Genomic DNA, 17,376 nt, shown 5'->3' with positions numbered 1-17,376 from the left:
TCCCTGTCCTCTTGCCCATCTGTGCAGAGGCTGTTTCATGCACGAGGAACACTTACAGTGGGGACAAATGCAAGCTGCTCCCCTCACAGAGTCCTGCTTACACCAGGCTCTTGCATCTCCTGTGGGCCTATCATTTATGAACCTAAATATTCTGCTCTTCATTGTGCTATGCATTTATTCATGGCTTTGCCCTGGGAGCCTCAGTTGTGGTCTGCCTCCCCACTGTTTGAATCACTAAGGAATATAGTTAGGGACAGATCCAGAATAAGAAAATTATTCTTGCCCCAAAACATTTAAAACCCATCCTTGTGTGTGTTATAAAATAGCAGAGGTGTGTATAATTTCTTAACAGACTCACTGCATAAATCTTTGTCAAGTCTACTTTCTCTCACAGCCTGTGAGAGTGTATGGTTTCTGGTTGTGGGCAAGATGAAATGAAATACATTCCTAGTGATTGAGAACAACCTGAAGGGAATGGTGCCTATCCTTCCGCCTACCCAGTCCACCCCTACGGAGAGCTGAACTGGGGAGGTGAATGTGGGGAGTGACCTCAGACCATCTCAACTACACAGTAACAATGCCATTGAGATACTGTTTCAGGTGGCTGTTTTGTGGAATTGGGTCTTATCGCTGGAGTCCTGTGCAGTAACGTAGTCTCTGTTGGAGAACTTTGGTTTTGGGTCTTTCCCTTCCTTGTTTTCCTGTCGTTGAAGTTGTTGTTTTTATTTTAAATGCAGCTCTTCTAAAATCATTGCTAATGTCCTGCATTGCAGTATCCTACTTTCCTCAAAGGTTCAGTTGCCAGTAGGAATTGACTTTGATGTTGGTGGTGCAGCTTTGTCTGAAGCCCCTGTTGTGTAGGTCAGAGCATCTCTGTTCTGGAAAAGGAGCTCGTGGGGGTGGCTGCTGCTAAAGCCCAGGTGTTGTCGGAGGAAGAGGATGTTGGATCTCTTGGGCCCAGCTCTGCTCTTTGAAGTCACTTCAGGCTGGTGGCCAGCTGTCAGCCGTGCAGGGCTCTGCAGCAGTCTGTCTGTAGCAGGCAGATTCAGCAGCCACAATGCACACTTGTCCTGTGCCCCCAGGCACTCCTGGCATCCCCCCTTTCCTGTGGAGCCACAGCTTTGTGGGGACCCTGCAGTCAAACCCCCTCTGTGCCAGTGCTGGGGAATCCTGATGGGGAGATTCTTCCTGCGGTGCTCTGAGCACTGCTTGAACAGTGCCTCTGCTGAGCCTCAGGCTGAGCAGGATGCTCCTGCTTCTGCCAGAGCATGGAAACAGCTCCTCCGGGTGCCTGCTGGCTGTGGGGGATGTGGAGCACACCCCCTGGGCTGGACATGGTCTGTGCTGGGTTCAGCCCCAACAGTGCTGGGGGCAGCTCAGGGCTGGGAGGGGAGCACAGCAGCCAGCGAGGAGCCAGGCATTTTACTGCAAACTGAAACTTCAGGGCAGTTTTGCAATGCAAGAACACTGACCCCACTTAGCCATGAGGAGATTTCGTGCCCTGTAATCCCACACTGATCTGGATTACTTTTTTATTTAAAGAAACTGACCTCCAGTAGACACAGCAAGTCTCTCTGGCCCAGCAAGCAAGTCCTGAGCACAAGAACAGAAACAAAAGTTCTAAGTAATAAAAAAAATGGTGGAGACCACTCTTGTGCCTCAATAAAAATGCCAAGGAGAGCAGTGTCTTCCATAGGTCTTGACATTTTATTATTTGACTAGTTTAGCTAGTCTTGTTAATTCTTTTTCTGAATTAATAAATTAAGAGTTACCAAATACTCAGCACATTTGCTGAGAAAGAGGGCATCATTAAAATGCTGCCTTCTCTTTCCAGCAGGCAGCCTCATTTCTTTTGGAGAACCTCCATAATGGAGTTTTAACCAAGCAAAGTTGTGCTTACATCTCTGGTGTGACACTCCATGTGTGACTCTGGGTAAGGTACCCATCTCCTCTGTGTTTCAAACATATTCCAGAACTTCTCCACCTCCCAAAGGTGTTCTGGTGTCCAAGCAGGTGATGCTCAGGTGTGTTATGAGCGAGGCCGTGAGGGTCACAACATGCAGGAGTAAATGGGAGGTGAGAATGTCCAAGGCACAGTTGTTCTGAAGCTGGAAGCCTCTGAAGTGGTGACTGGCAGCTTTATTGTGTTTGGGACAGTTTCAGAAAGTCATTCTTCATTACTTGTTCGAAGAGCAGTTTTTGCACTCTTCCTTAAGCCAGGAATCAGTCTGCTCTTCCCAGAAGTGATGAGAATAAGCAGGTTTAGCTGGACCTCTGCTGACACTCCCCAGTGCAAGGACTCTGCAGTGCAGCCCCACCAGAGAGCTGCAGGACTGTTCACAGGCGCAGGGGAGCGGGGCTGCAGATGTCACGTGAGCAGCTCCAGCAGAGGAAAGCAGTGCTGATGGATGCTAGGGTGCAGCCACTGCTGTCACGCTCTGGTGACTCACACCAGTGGATCAAGACAGGCCTGGAAAGCCGAGCTAATTTGTCACTTCCTTCCTCTTCCTCTCCCAGGGCAGCAGTTCATAGGGGCCCCTCTGACCTTTGGCCTCTGAAGGGATGAGAGACTGAAGAGCTGACAGAGGTGTGTGTTCAAGGGAAGAAAGCATCAAAGGCTTACATTTGTTTGCTTTTCTGGCACTCCTTGTGTTTCATGCATTGGCTCTTTTCTAATTAAAGCAGGAGGAACAAAAGAAGTCCGAGGTTTGTCTCCCGGCCTTGGCAGAACTCTTTCATGCTCGGTGCTGCTGTTTGCAGCAAGCACAGCACCCTGATGAGACAGAAATTCCCAACCAGCTCATTTTCTGTCTCTAACGCTGACAAATTCTATCTGCAGCAGGAAGCAAGGCACCGATATGACTCAGAGTGGAGGTGCTGCAGGAATCTCCCCTCCAAACACGGGCCAAGCTGCGAATCCCCCTGCAGACAGTCCCGTGGGGGTTATTGCAGGCTGGAGGAGCCGCTTTGCTCCTGCTCTTTGCAGGACACGGGGAGCCAGCAGAGAGCGCCACGGCCGCCTGCCCGGAGCCGGGAGCCACCGGGACCGAGATCAGGATCGGGACCGGGATCGGGGCGCGTGCCCAGGTGCGCAGAACTGTGCGTGCCCAGGTGTGCAGAACTGCGTGTGCCCAGGTGTGCAGAACTGCGCATACTCAGGTGTGCAGAACCGCGCGTGCCCAGGTGCGCAGAACTGCGCGTGCCCAGGTGCGCAGAACTGCGCATACTCAGGTGCGCAGAACTGCGCGTGCCCAGGTGCGCAGAACTGCGCATACTCAGGTGCGCAGAACTGCGCGTGCCCAGGTGTGCAGAACCGCGCGTGCCCAGGTGCGCAGAGCCGCGCGTGCCCAGGTGCGCAGAACTGCGCATACTCAGGTGTGCAGAACTGCGCGTGCCCAGGTGCGCAGAACTGCGCGTGCCCAGGTGTGCAGAACTGCGCGTGCCCAGGTGCGCAGAACCGCGCGTGCCCAGGCGCGCAGAACCGCGCGTGCCCAGGCGCGCAGTGCCGCGCGTGCCCAGGTGCGCAGAACCGCGCGTGCCCAGGTGTGCAGAACTGCGCGTGCCCAGGTGTGCAGAACCGCGCGTGCCCAGGTGCGCAGAACTGCGCATACTCAGGTGTGCAGAACTGCGCGTGCCCAGGTGCGCAGAACCGCGCGTGCCCAGGTGCGCAGAACCGCGCGTGCCCAGGCGCGCAGTGCCGCGCGTGGCCGGCAGAGGGCGCCGCACACCCGGCAGGTGTCCCGGAGCCCCTGCCGGGATTTGGGGCCGGTGAAGGATTCGGGATTTGAGGAAGGGGTTTGGATTTCCTCCCCCTGCTGCCCTCCCAGGCCTTTCTCTCCAAGCACGAGGGTACAGCAACAAGCCAAACCAATTCCAGCTTTCCAGGAGGAAAGAGCAGAACTAATTAGAGATCTTGTTCTCAAATATTTTTCTAGAAATACAACAGAATTTTCTTGCTCAAGGCTTCTCTTGCCTTGAGACGGGATTCAGCTCAGATCCCTTTGCTCTGGAAATTGAACATTTAAGAGCATTGGTACTTGGTGTGAGACCACAAGACCAGAGTTTGAAAGGGCAGAGAAAATCGAGGCAGCAGCAGAACAGCATCTGTGCTGAATGAGGGCAGGCCTCTGGAGCAGGCCCTGCACGCTGACCATCAGGAACTGCATTTACATTTGGCATTTGTTTGGAAAGCGTGATAGGCCTGTGCCAAAGGGACTTTCTGACCACATCAGGGAGGAAAACTAGATTCTGAGGTTGGCCACAGTTTTCTTTAGAATCCCTTTCTGTGCCTCATTTATTTACTTCTAAGTGAGTGATTAGGTTTTCTGCTCCCACCTTTGTCTCTTTTCTGTTTAACTTAGGAGTTGTTTGGATTAGAGAGACTTCTTTATTAAAGGCTTGGATGCTACTGTAGTGCACAAATGAAGATAATTCAAACATTTCCATGTTCCCATAAATACTCCAAATGTTATTATCCTTACATTTTCTCCATGAGTGCTACTGAGTTATGTTTTGTTTAAAGTGTGATTTAAGATAATTGGTGAGTCAGAATACTGGTTTGTTTCTGAATAATAAGTAGTTAATAATATCTGCTGTTGAAGCCAAGAACTATTATAGATTCCAGAAAAGAATACACTAAAAAAACCCCTCAACATCATATTTGTTATGAATTACTAGACAGAAGTGATACTAAAAAGAGGAAACCCTTCTCACCACAGCACAGTGCACAGAATAATGTCTTCCCAGGCAATGCATGAGGATCCCTGTTCAGGGGAGTTTCCTTGGGCAAAGAGTTCCATAGGAAAAGTGTCATTTCAGAAGTTCTCCATGCACACAGATGGACATCTTGGGTCCAGCAGAAGCTGCAACACTTGTGTTGGCCACATGCCACCCTGGCAGCTCTTCACCAAACACAAAGCTTTGAGCAGGTCAGTCCACTTCCAGCTTCTCTAATGTCTCATGATCCAGTGGACACAATCAATAAACCTGGAGATGCCAAGGGGCCTTTGCACCTTCCCCCAGGAGGTAATGCCCTCCCAGTCACTGCCTACCCAGTGCAGTGTTGTCACTGTGCAAGCACCGAGCTTTTCCCAGGCTCCAGAGTGACCCCTGGCAGGGAGTTACACTGTGTGTGAGTTACATACAGGCACACCTGGATGGAGGCACTCACCCCCACATCGACCCACAGAGATGTACATGTGTGTATCTCAAACTTCCCCAGCTTTATTGCAAGCCTTTGCTATGAATATGCTTCATTAGAGCCTGGTCAGTTGTTGCAGATGATTGCCATGGTGGAATCTGTTTAATTAGATTTTTATTTGTAATGCTGTGCTGGAGTAGAGTCAGGAGAGGATTCTCTAGGCACCAGATCAAATTCGTCTATGAGAGCACTGAGGTCAGAGAAATGGCAAAGTGCAGCCAGATTTGGTGCTGATTTATACAGTCACAGAGGCAGCATGCCACCCCTGGTTCCTGTTTGCTCTCAGAGCCTGCCAGCTGGAGGTGCTTCACCTGATGATCAGAACTATCTGAACTTCTGGGATCAGTGAAGGAAACCACGTGGCAGGTTCACACCTCCCTTGGAGGCCAGGTGGCCTTGGGGCTGTGTCACAGACCTGCTGGAAGGCAGGGAGGAGACTTTCTCAGCTGCTCCTTTTCCTCCCGTGCCAGTGAGCTCACAGAAACCAGCACAGCTCTCTGGACCGGGCAGCAGCAAACCCCTGTCCCAGTCTTGTGACATGCCACATCAGGACCAAAGTTCTGCCCAAACTCTTCTCACTGCTCTTATCTGCAATGGACCTTGGAATTTTTTTTTGTTTTTTCCTTTCCTCTGATGCAATTAAGATGAAGCAATATTTTAAGTCTTTCTTCTGGGCTTGTTCCTTCTGCAGTGACCACAAGGAGCTAGTCATAATAAATACCATCAAACACCCTAATGGCTCGTGGGCAGTTGCCCCAGGTTTGAATTACACTGTTAATAATGCATACTGATAGATTTTTCCCCATCTAATTTCAGTTGAAGTTTTCCATCCTGGCATTTATTCTGGTACAAGAGTTTTACTACGATTGCTGTTATATCAGGAAGCAGATTGAGATAGTATTCCCAAAGAAGTGCTTGCCTTTTGAAGCAGGAGGGGAGAGGAGCACCTGAAGAAGTGGGCAGAACTCTCCAATTAAATGGGAGAAGTTCCTCCCGTTAGTGTGCAGGGGGCAGCAGGAGCTTGTGTAGGCTGAGAAGTGAACTCAGAGAGGGAGAGGGATTATGATTTCTGTCAGGGAACCCCAGCATAGCAACTCTTATTAGAGCCCATAAATAAATATTTTTCTCCTCAATGCAACAAAGCACTCAGCCAGCTGTAATAGAAGTGAGCATTCAGGAGCTTCTAATCTCATGTTAGAAATAAATCATATCTGCCTCAGAACTTCTGTCTGGATTAGCTGGTTACACAAGGCATAACCTTGCTGATAACTACCAGTGTTATCATGACTTATCTGAAGTTTACTCTGGCTTTCTTTTGATTCTAGTACATCAATAATTAGGGTTGTTCTGATCCAGCTCATTGCAGTGGGATTTGGGTGTGGAGCAGTGTTTATAAAACAAACTCGTCCTTGTGCCGAAGCCAGCATCCCACAGAAACCCGCTGCCTGCCTTACTCAGGTGGTTCTGATCTGAAATAATTACTTGGGTAAACAGTTTCTGCCTGACACCTCTACCAGATTTCCCATGGGATCTTACATAACCCCTGTCCTTTATGAGACTATTGTAATATATAAGGAAAAGGTCACAGGATTCATCCACCCTATTTCTAGAGTGCTTCAATGGAAGTCCTCATCCAGCACTGAAACAACAAACCCCACACAATACTTAGCAGTGTTATTCACTCATGATTCAACTAAATGCCATATGTGAATGTGGAAAATAGAGCTTTCAGAGCACTCCAGAGAAAACTGGAGCTTCAGCCAGCAGGAAGTTTCTCCATGGTGTTGTCCTTTGCTTGTTCCCTTTCCCCCAACAGTGGTTACTGAACACAGCTGGGAGGAGCCGTGTGCCTCACCCTGCTGAAGGGCCCAGCTCTGTGCTGTGCTCACAGCTGGGACCTGCTGGGGATGCTGGGGATCAGGCCTCACATTGTGGTGTCCCACCATGGCAGGAGGAGGCTTGTAAACGTGGTACATGATTATAAATAGCCTCACTAATGAGCAAAGCTTGTGTACTTGGTCTGACACTATTATTTGTGTCCTGGGAGAAAGGTTAGAGCAAACAGAGGAACTCCTGCAGGCAGAAGCAGCTTTCAGAGGTGGTGAAAGGCGGAGCTGGGATGTTGTTTTCTTCCTCCAGTTGCATAAATCAGAGCTTTTGGTGAACACAACCTGAGGGGACCTTTAGTAAGGCTCTCCTGCAAGACCCCCCCTATTGCTGTTCCAAGGCTGGAACTGTGATCTTGCAGAAACAGGCTCATGGCAAGCCTAGCTTTTAGCTCAGCTCATGAAGGGGCTTAAATAGGCAGATTTGCAGCTCACACATGCCTATAACACTGTCATGGCTTTAGAGAGCTCTGTAAACATCTGTCAGGGAGCACAAACCAGGCCTCACCAGCTCAGCCTGGAACGCTGCAGCCAGACAGTGCTGATAAATCAGTCACCACATGAGACACCAAAAAACTTTTATACAAGTTTTTAATACAAAATTCAACAAAAATATATATAATCAGGCATTTTATGCAATGCATACATTCTTTATATCTGCAGGTACAGATAAATAACAGAAGGCAAAACCAAGTATTTTGCTTATCTTTGGCCATTAACCAATAATCACCCCCAAACAGATATTATAGGGTTAAAGGATAATAAACTGAGTCTGCAATGTCTCTCATTACAGACACAGTATCAGGCAAAAATACAGTAGTCAGATTTTCAGAAATGTAAGGAAATAGTTCTCTAACACTGCCCAATACTGAAATTTCACCTGGTTTGCTGCTATGGAGCATAAGGCCTTCAGCTGACTCAGGCATGGTCCTGGGTTACATCAGATACACTGCACTCCTTTTAACCTCCTGCCCTTTCCCACACACTGCTCTCTACAAAGCTGTACCTCTCACAAATAAACTAGCACAAAGTCTGACCTGGGGGGCAGCTTTCTGCACCCCAACCAATGTACAGAAGGAAGCTTAACTGCTGTGTAAGTCAATAGTTTTCCTACCTCAGTGTGCCAGACCAGCTGTCCTTCCACTTACAGCTCAGATGCATCATGGCTCTACCAAAGCAATATATACATGAGACACATGAAAAATCATACAAGCAATTTTAAAGGTACACTGATAACATGTAGCAGCTTATGTCTATATATGTACATGTTTTCACAGTTACATTTTAGAAAATTGAGAACACCAGAATACTTCTACTGTGTTTTCTATAAATAGTAAAAAAAATTACCTGTCAGGCATTTTGATAAAATAGTATTTAGGTTATCACTTTAAATAGCTCTTGAAAACCTGTAGAGTTTTAAGCTTAAAGGCTGTACAGTTTGAGGATTCTGTAAAGTGTTTGTAGCCAGTTTCAGCAGCTGGGCCACCTCCCAGTTGTTGGTTTCGTTTGCTTGTTTTCTTCTCAAATAACTCAGATCTGGTAACAAAGGAACTCCACCACTTTGCCCGGGATAGGCAAGTTCTTGACCTGGCTGGTGGGCATCACCCTGCGGATGGCCATGCGACACAGGTGCTGCAGGCTGGACACCTGGCTCGGGGTCGCCCAGAAGTACAGGCTGCCATCCTGGGTCCTGCACAAAACCCACAAAAGCCTCCAGGTTATTCCACAGGAACCAGCTCAGCCTGCTACCAACTCACACACACACATGACTAGGTAGGCGACTTGCTGGTGCTCAGTTCCAGCTGCTCCAGGATCCTGATTTACTCCAGTTCCTATTGTAAGCTGCAGCAGCACAATAAGCAACTTGTCTATGCAAAGGGAACAGATCTCCCAGCAGCTACTGCTGTGCCACCTAACACACAACAACTGCTCTCAGCTATCTGATGGGCTTCTTCCAATCCTCATGTTCTGGGTCTCTCACATATTTATTTTTAAAGATAAGAAATGAGTTTATCAGCTGATTGATTTTACTGCTATTCCAGGCATGTTTAAACAAACAGTACCAGTCAGAAGCACCAGGCTGCAAGTCACAACTGAAGATTTTCAGAACACTGAGCCACTGTTTTCAATCTCTTGTGTTACCTTCATATTTTAGAAAGGAAAAGAAGTCTGTACTTGCCCTGCAGCCAGAACACTGCCATCAGTAGAGAAAGTACAGCAGAGTCCATTGTTCAGAGGTGCAACTTGTACAGGGTATTCTTCATCAATTCTCCAGAACCTCACCATTCTGAGGGGGAAGGACAACACAGGAAGTTATCAGAGTGGGTTTTTAACTGTGCTAGGCGTTTTCTGTGACAGTGCTGAGAGGCTCCTGTGCCAGGGCAGAAGGCCCACACTCACTTGTCATCGGCCAGGCTGGCCACGTGCAGCCCGTCGTGGCTGAAGCACACCGAGCGCACCCAGCGGTCGTTGGCGCCGCCCGCGAAGATCGGCGTGGGCGGGGGGAACAGGTGCCTGCGGACAGACGGACAGACACACGCTCAGGGACAGGGACACAGCCAGGACAGCAGAGCTCGGGCACTCACAAACAAACAGCGTTGGACCAGTTCACTGCGGATTCAGTGGGGACTGAACTGCCGCGCGCTCTTCGGTGTAATTCAAACCTTAAAATACCGGTCCTGTAAATTCACTCTCAGATGGAAGAACAACCTCTAGCCTCTGCCATTTTACGACTTCCATCAGCCACTGCTCATTTCCAAGTCCATTCTGGGAGACAGTTCCCAGATTTGAGTGCTTTACTTACCCAAACTCCCTAAGGATCACTCCAATATGTGGATCCCAGAGATAGACTCGAGTATCGTAAGATGCAGTAGCCAGTAACGCTCCATCAGGAGAGAACTCACAAGCTACAACATCATTGTGATGGCCTTCGAGTTTCCGTAGCATGGAGTATTTATCCATATCCCACAGGAAAACCTGCAATTAAATCAGCTGATGTTATAGCTCTGCTCAGAGAGGCAGTGAAGCATTTAATTTGTTTTTTAAGTATAGCTAGTCTTATTTAGGATTACACTAAAATCAGGTATTATGAATTACTACAATTAAGAAATATGCTCAGTGTCATATTCAGATTAAAATCAAGGTTTTTTAAAAAATAATTAAAGCAGACATGCAAGTTCTAACTCAAATTTGTTAAATGTTATTAACAAAACAAGCCAAAATATAAGATAAAGGCAAAACAATTTAACCATGTAGCTTACTGAAATTCATATATTACAAAACTATTTTATTAAAATATTCAGAAATAAATAGGGTTAAACTCTACAGTACCCTCTTTTCAGTAACTACCAAAATTTTAAGAAATATACAGACAGAAAATGTAAGGTTAACATATTGTTACTCCAGTGGCATCCCTTTGAGTTTAAGATCACTTGTTTACAATTGCTTGGATCACCAACGTCAGCCTAGGAAGAGAAACAGATACTGCAAGCAAAAAGAATTTTCACAGCCAAAAGTTATGTCTGTGGCAAAACAACAGGGAAGTCTAACCACATTATTAGAAAGAATTTAGTCATTTAAAATCAAGTCAACAGTAACAAACAACATTAATATTACAATTTACCCAACTAATTGCACAGTGTATTGTAAGAATTCATGAAATATTACAGTATTTTACATGCAGTTGTATATTATATATTATCAAAACAAGGACTGTGCAGAATGACTTAATAGGAACTATCCATGCACTGCAGCATGGTTTTACAGGAATATAAGTCTTTAGCAAAGGCTATTATGTCCCTCAAAGAGCTCACTAGTGGCCTTGATTTTACCCTTGACAGTTTTACTGCACAGGTTAAATTCTGACAACTTGGACAAATTTATGTTTGACCAAAACAAACTCAACCTGAGTGCCTCCCATACCGCCTATCTCTGAACCATTTTACAATCAGTTATACACTAATAGTTCACTAATTTTTCCAAGGAGACCCCAACATTCTATGAAACTGGAAACTAAGTTTGAGGAGTCAGTGTGTTTCACTGCTGTGAAAATTATTAAAAAAAAAAAAAACAACAACAAAAAAAAGCAAGCAAGCAAGCAGACAGTGGACATGGAGCAGCACCTGCGTACGTACAGGACCCCTTGCAGCCGAGGGCAAGGTTACTTCGTCCTACGGTACAGACGGTACAGCTCGCCGGGCTGGCGGCCAGAGCTGCCACTCTCTGCCCGCCAACACCACTGTGCTCCTCAGAGTGGTGCCAGCTTAACTCAATCACACCAATATTGCTGCCACCACCTGTGACAGGGAAAGCAAGAAGCTTATGGAAAACACACAGCCTCCAGACAGCAATGTACACATCCCCCTCTGCTCCACCACAGAGCCAAACCCCAGAGCTCGGCCGTGCTCACCGCTGTGGACAATGCCTCTGAGCACTCCCACAGGAGCGATGGCCAGTGCCTCAGCTGGGCTTCTGAGGCTGCACTACACTGCCTACAGAGCCCCTGGAACCAGGCTGAACTCCCTTTCTGGTCTGCCCTAACTCTTCAGTGCCAGGAGTAGCTTATGGCATACATGCATTACCTGCACTGCTTTCAGTTCTCTAGCAGAGCATTAGGATGGAAGCAAAACCAGTGTGCTCCTCTTCCCTCTAACTCTCAGGTACTACTGCCATTGGTAGGAGAGAAATGTTTTTGTTCAGCAGGAGATGCCCTGTCCGGCTACAACTTTGGGAAGCCTTTGTCATTGAGCACGAAATAGGAAGGACAAAATCAAAACCAAAATAGTTTTATGCATTAATCTAAGTATCTTTTAACACTGGCAGCTTTAGTGGTCTTTGTTTTATGCCATGACCCTGTGCAGACCTATTTCTCCACACTCACAGCCTCCTCAACTAAAAGCAGTGCAAGTTCCATTCACAAATCAGGGTCTCAATGCACCATTTGCCAGTTTAATTTCATGCACTTTCACATCATCATCAAACATTAGAAGTTCATGACACCGAGCACAAGCTTAATGTTCTTAGATTTAAAATGATTATGCACACAATTCAGGAGAATTAAGGAACAAGAAACTCTGACACATACTGCTTTACTAGCTCCAACAGAACAGAGGATGGAGGAGTCTGGAGAGAATGCACAGCCATACACCCAGTTCGGATGGCCTCTCAGCACCTTCATCATGTTTCCTAAACAGAAAGGCATTGCTGTAAGGATTGGTTAATTTTCAGATGGGAAATCTTTTCCAAGTTAGTTATTTCTTTGCAAAATTTTGTATTATTTTCCCAAACTTCTTGCAGAGTCATTCTACACAGAAATAAAACCCCTGGGATGCAGCCTCTACTTCCATGTCCCTATTCAGAAAGGTCACTTCATGCACTCTTAGCCCAAAACCTGCTTCTGCCTCCAGGCTTCAGACAGATAAGGAATTCCAAGGGGCTGCAGAGTGAGTGACTAAAGAATTCCAAGTGCACAGTGAGTGACCAACCGAACACTCAGTTTTTAAGCAATCCTGACTAAACTGAGTCTAGAGCAATAAAAGAGGTGAGTACATGGGTGCTTCTCTCAGGTACTGGAGCAGATAAAGCCCAGACATTACCATCATCTTTCAGGTCCCACACTCGCAGGGTTTTGTCTCTGGACGCAGACACGAGAATCAGGCTGCCATCAGGGGCAAAGGTTAAATCTCTGACAACTTCTGTGTGGTCCATCAGGTTAAGGAGGAGTTTTCCTGTTCCATGAGAACACCACAATTTAACATGAGGACTATTGCACCTAAATAAAATGCTTTATGGACACAAGTACTGAATATAAAATTACTGCATGTAGATACAATTTTCTTTGTAGAAATGGTCCCTACAATGAGCAGTACATGGATCCTTTCACTCTCCTGTATCAAGAGGTAACTCCTGGAAAAGCTACAAAATCTATATACTAGAACCTCAGAAATAAGGTAAGACATGTCTTCTGATGAACATACCTGTTCTAAGCTTCAATTTACAAGGACAGATTACTCAACAGTCATTATTTTTTTTAACTGTGTTTTCTCCAACCAAACAGCTGTGCTACCAGCAAAACTGAAAGTCCCTAAGTTCAGATTCAGTCTTTTTAAGTCATTCATTTTCTTTTTAAAAAAATTAAAGGTCCTTATCAACATAAACCAACAATTTCATGCTTTTAAAGCTTGGTAAAACTAGGAAGACTATTGAGTAAAGAACCAATGTATGTATGCACACATTTAATTATTTTGCATCTTCCATCTCTCACATCTCAAAGCATGACGTGCCTCTCTTGTTCCTTTGGCAGTTTCTTGTTACTTCTAGTTGCAGGAACTCATGCTTTTTAAATATTTTGAATTTGTATTGAAGGTTCAGTTCCCAGTTACAATTCTATAACCAACTCCAGGTGTGTACCAACATTATCACTGCAAGAAGTGTGAGCTGGCACCTGAGCGTGACACGGAGCATCTGGACAAGGCTCTGAGGGACAGGGTGGCAGTGCTGGGGTGCCCTGGGGCAGGCCCGGAGCCGCACCGGGCGCTCCCCGCGTGTCCCTGAGCTCAGGATGCCCGCTGTGCCCTCAGCTCCTCCGCACTCACCCGTGTACACATCCCAGATCTTGATGCGGCCGTTGTTGAGGCCGGTGGCGAGGAGCAGCTGGTCCTGCCCGAACTTGAGGCGGTGCCACTCGATGTTGACGCAGCGGCTCTGCTTCTCGGGCACCGAGGAGCCGAAGGCCAGGCTCCACACGATGTCCCCGCAGTCGATGACGTGCTCGCAGGGCTTGTTCTTCTGGCCGCCCTCGCTGCTCTGCCGCGGCAGCCGCGTGCCGGCCGCGTTCGCGCCATTCTTGGTGCCGTGCAGCAGGCTGAAACACAGCACAAAGCACGCTGCAGCACAAGGTGCAGCCAAAAACAAACCTTTCTTCTAATGAAACCTGGGAGGCGTCATGATGTACATCTCTGAGGCGCAAAACGGTGCATCTTTACTTTAAAATTATAAAAGTGGCTTTTTCTGGTAACTGATAAAAACGACCAGCACCTGGAAATCTTCCAACACAAAATAATACTTATACTGTGTATACAGTTTTACCTCCATGGAGAGCAAGATACTAACTTAACCTACTAAAATCGAACAGTTCTGAACAATTTACAGAAAAAATGAGCCACAAAATTTCTAGGATTTTCTGCTAAAGAGTTACTGAGTGTCCAGCACATGGAAAACAATTAACCACCCTCAAAAGGGGGAAAAAATGGGTCAGAGAAATATAACCATCTACAAAACTGCAGTGGTGAGCTACCAGCTTTGCTAACATGCAACCTGCATGTGTCAATAAAATGTGTGTTTTGGAACTCCACTTGCATTCGAACAAGGATGATAAGGAAAGAGGTCTGCCTTTAAGTAAATTCCTAAAAGGTAAAGCCAAACAGCGTTGTGATAGGAAGTGTAAAGGGCCAGATCTGCCCACGTCTCTAAATTCCCTTTTCATTCAAACTTCCTCTTATTTTAGAGTGTGTGAATTGATTAACAAGTCACTCCTCCACAGGCTTTGTGAGGTTGCAATAGTTGTTCCTCTTGCTGGCCACATAGGAAGAGAAAGAACAGCTGTTATTTTAAGGAATTAATTTCTCCCCAAGGTGTCAAAGCCTAGAAGACCAATACATGCGTTTTAATCGATCTGAAGCTATCTCCTGTTTTCCAGGTGCACCGAAAGCCATAGCGGTTTGTCTTACAAGTTGTTGAGGCACTGTGCCCAGGGGACCAGCTTCACTATGCGATGTCCCTGTGACCACGCCAGGTACGAGCCATCGGGAGCGAACGCGACCGTCCAGTTCTCCCTGCCGCACTTCTTGTCGAAGGGAGACGTGGGGGCCAGGAGCTCTCCTACCGTGCGCGACCGAGCTAGGGGGACAGAGGAGAGCCGTGAGGGGAGAGCCGTGAGGGGGGGAGAGCCGTGAGGGGGGGAGAGCCGTGCCGCGCCTTGCACCGGCTGCACGGGCACCCGCGCGTCACCCCGCTTTGTTTCACGGCGGTTACCGCCATCGGGAGGGGGCCCGGTGTCACCGAATAACCCAGCAGGGCTGAGCCCCCGCCGGGAGACACGCGGTGCTGACCGAGCTGTGCGCGATACCGCAGCCGGTACAGTACGGGCGATGCCGCCAGGCCCGCGCCTGCCCATGGCCGCGAGAACGGGCCGGCGGCCGGGAACGGCTCCGTGTGCCGGGAACGGCTCCGTGTGCCGGGATCCCGCCCGTTCCCCGCGGGCAGCCCCGAGCGCGCTGCCGTGCTGCGGGATGGGCTGAGCGCCCGCCCGCCCGCGCCCGAGCCTGGGCCCAGCCTGAGCCCGGCCGCACTGCCCCTGCCCGCCCCCCCTCTCACCGATGAGCTTCTCGTTGACACTCGGAGGAAAGCTGGCCATGGACGGGCGGCCTGAGGAGCTGCGGGGCTGCCACGGAGCGGGACCGAAGGGCGCGGGCTGGGCAAGATGGCGGCGGCGGGCGGCGGGGCGGGGCGGGGAGCGGAGCGCTAGCGGGGCCGGGCCGGGCTGCGAGGGAGCGGCTCTGCCCGCCCTGCCCGGCTCGGCCCTGCCCTGCTCGGCCTCCCGGGACCCTGCCCTGCCCGCCCGCAGCCGTTCGCGCTCCTGCCCCGCTCCGCTGCCCGTCCCGGCCTGGTTCGCAGCCCGACCCCGTCCTCCCGCTGTGCGCCTCCCTGGTTCAGGGGCTGGAGGAGTCTCCTGCTCTGTAATGTTACTTTCTGTATGAGTGTAGTTCAACATTTAAATCCAGCAGCGTCAAGTTTGTGATAAAATTTTGCTGTTAATGAAGTTGTTCACAAGGAACTTGGGGAAAGACACCCTGAGAGCCCCTTGCTCTCTGTGATTTTGTATTAACATCTCTATACATCCCTCTCTCCTTCCATTAGCTCTTTTCTCCTTTTGCATATCTAAATTCTGCCCCTCTTCTCAACGAAGTGACTCTTCCTTGCTCTGCCTATGGACTCCAGAGAAGCACGCAGCAGGATAATTAACTGCAGATAATAACTGTGATTTCATTCCAAAGCAGTGGCCTCGCTGGCAGGCACATTACAATAGCCATGGGATCAACTATTCAGCTGTAGCAAGAGCCAGGAATTACCCCAGCGTGAGCTGGGCTAGCAAAGCATTTTTTAAAATTATGCAAAGATACAATGTCAAAGAAAGGAGCAGGGAGAAGTTCGACACGTTCTTGGTGATGTGAGCCCTAGCATGGATTAGTGCTGGTTTGTATAAATTCCCCTAGCACATCCTAGCACTTATTTGAAACAGCACAATCCTGTTCCTGCTCTGTCCGTCCCCCACTGCCTGCTGAGGGAAGAGCCCTGAGCAGCTCTCTGCAGCTAATCCCTGGACAACTCCTTGGAGCAAGGCAGACTTGAAGCCAGTGAATATTGTGAAATGCTGCTTGGAATTGCTCATGGGTTGTGGATGTTTGAGCCAGGCCAGCCCAGAGCTGAGCTGACTCACGTAAGGATTCTCTGGAGGGTTTGAGCTTCGCTCAGAGCCAGCACATGCTGCTGACTCTGGGGGCTCTTACAGCCAGCAAACTGCAGCTTTGGCTTACTCAGCTTCACTGGGGTGTTACCACCCTGCCTTTCTCACTTCTTTTTCTCCAGTCCACATTTTGTGCATTATGGACACAAAGGCAGAAAGGGATATGTAAAACCCCAGGGGTTTGCAAGCGTGTTAGGAATTGTTTGTTGTCACAGGCTGTCCTGGGGACCTTGGTAGCACCTTCTCTGTTTGGGCAGGGCTGGAAGGGCTTGTCCTTGTGTCTGAAGCCAGAGAGGGAGGGGTGAAAAGCTGTGCTCTGTCTGCAAGCTGCCAACTCATCCACTCTGCTCAGTAAAATGTATCTGTCCGAAATGCAGTCTAAACTTGAGGAGATAAAGAAACCACACTTTCCTTCCTGGGGACTTGCTGTGTTTATTTTCCTGGCAAGTGGCATATGCAGGGTGATTTTTCAGTTCTTCCTGGGTGAGGTGTGGCTGTGGGATCCAGGCTGTCACACACTGCCGGGGCCTGCAGCGGGTGGCTCAGGCTGATTTATGGGTTTTCCATTATCTTCCTTTAGGGATGCAGCTGCCAAGCCTCCACAGGGCTGCTCAGCTGGGAAGCTCACAAACTTGGTGCTGTCTTTCTCCATCAAGTCTTTGCTCACTGCAGTAAGCTTTCACAAGTGAAGGGGCTTTTGTCCTTTTTGCCTGTCCTGGAAATACCTTCAGGGTTCCAGGCTATGGAGCTTTCCCCAGGCTGCTGGA

The 17,376-nt window shown here is 48.5% G+C and overlaps 1 protein-coding gene across 1 annotated transcript; it reads right to left on the bottom strand.

Annotated features, from left to right (window-relative positions):
* Nucleotides 1-7,660: 7,660 nt before the first annotated feature.
* Nucleotides 7,661-15,574, bottom strand: WSB1 (WD repeat and SOCS box containing 1). The gene is made up of 9 exons (XM_058817754.1): nucleotides 15,460-15,574; nucleotides 14,814-14,982; nucleotides 13,680-13,948; nucleotides 12,681-12,812; nucleotides 12,170-12,270; nucleotides 9,890-10,062; nucleotides 9,487-9,600; nucleotides 9,266-9,373; nucleotides 7,661-8,776 (listed from the first exon to the last, which is right to left on the bottom strand). The coding sequence occupies exons 1-9, from the start codon at nucleotides 15,497-15,499 to the stop codon at nucleotides 8,617-8,619; spliced, it is 1,266 nt and encodes a 421-aa protein (XP_058673737.1). The 5' UTR covers nucleotides 15,500-15,574; the 3' UTR covers nucleotides 7,661-8,616.
* Between the last annotated feature and the right edge of the window lie 1,802 nt (nucleotides 15,575-17,376).

This window comes from Ammospiza caudacuta, chromosome 20 (assembly GCF_027887145.1).
Source record: "Ammospiza caudacuta isolate bAmmCau1 chromosome 20, bAmmCau1.pri, whole genome shotgun sequence".
Classification (NCBI taxonomy): domain Eukaryota; kingdom Metazoa; phylum Chordata; class Aves; order Passeriformes; family Passerellidae; genus Ammospiza; species Ammospiza caudacuta.
This window is presented reverse-complemented; position numbering and strand designations above follow the sequence as displayed.

Coding starts and splice junctions, on each gene's coding strand:
- WSB1 (XM_058817754.1), bottom strand. CDS start 15,499: ATGGCCAGCTTTCCTCCGAGTGTCAACGAGAAGCTCATCG. Junction 14,983..15,459: donor TGTCAACGAGAAGCTCATCG/GTGAGAGGGGGG, acceptor CTGTCCCCCTAG/CTCGGTCGCGCACGGTAGGA. Junction 10,063..12,169: donor CTGTTGGAGCTAGTAAAGCA/GTATGTGTCAGA, acceptor ATTTAATTGCAG/GTTTTCCTGTGGGATATGGA.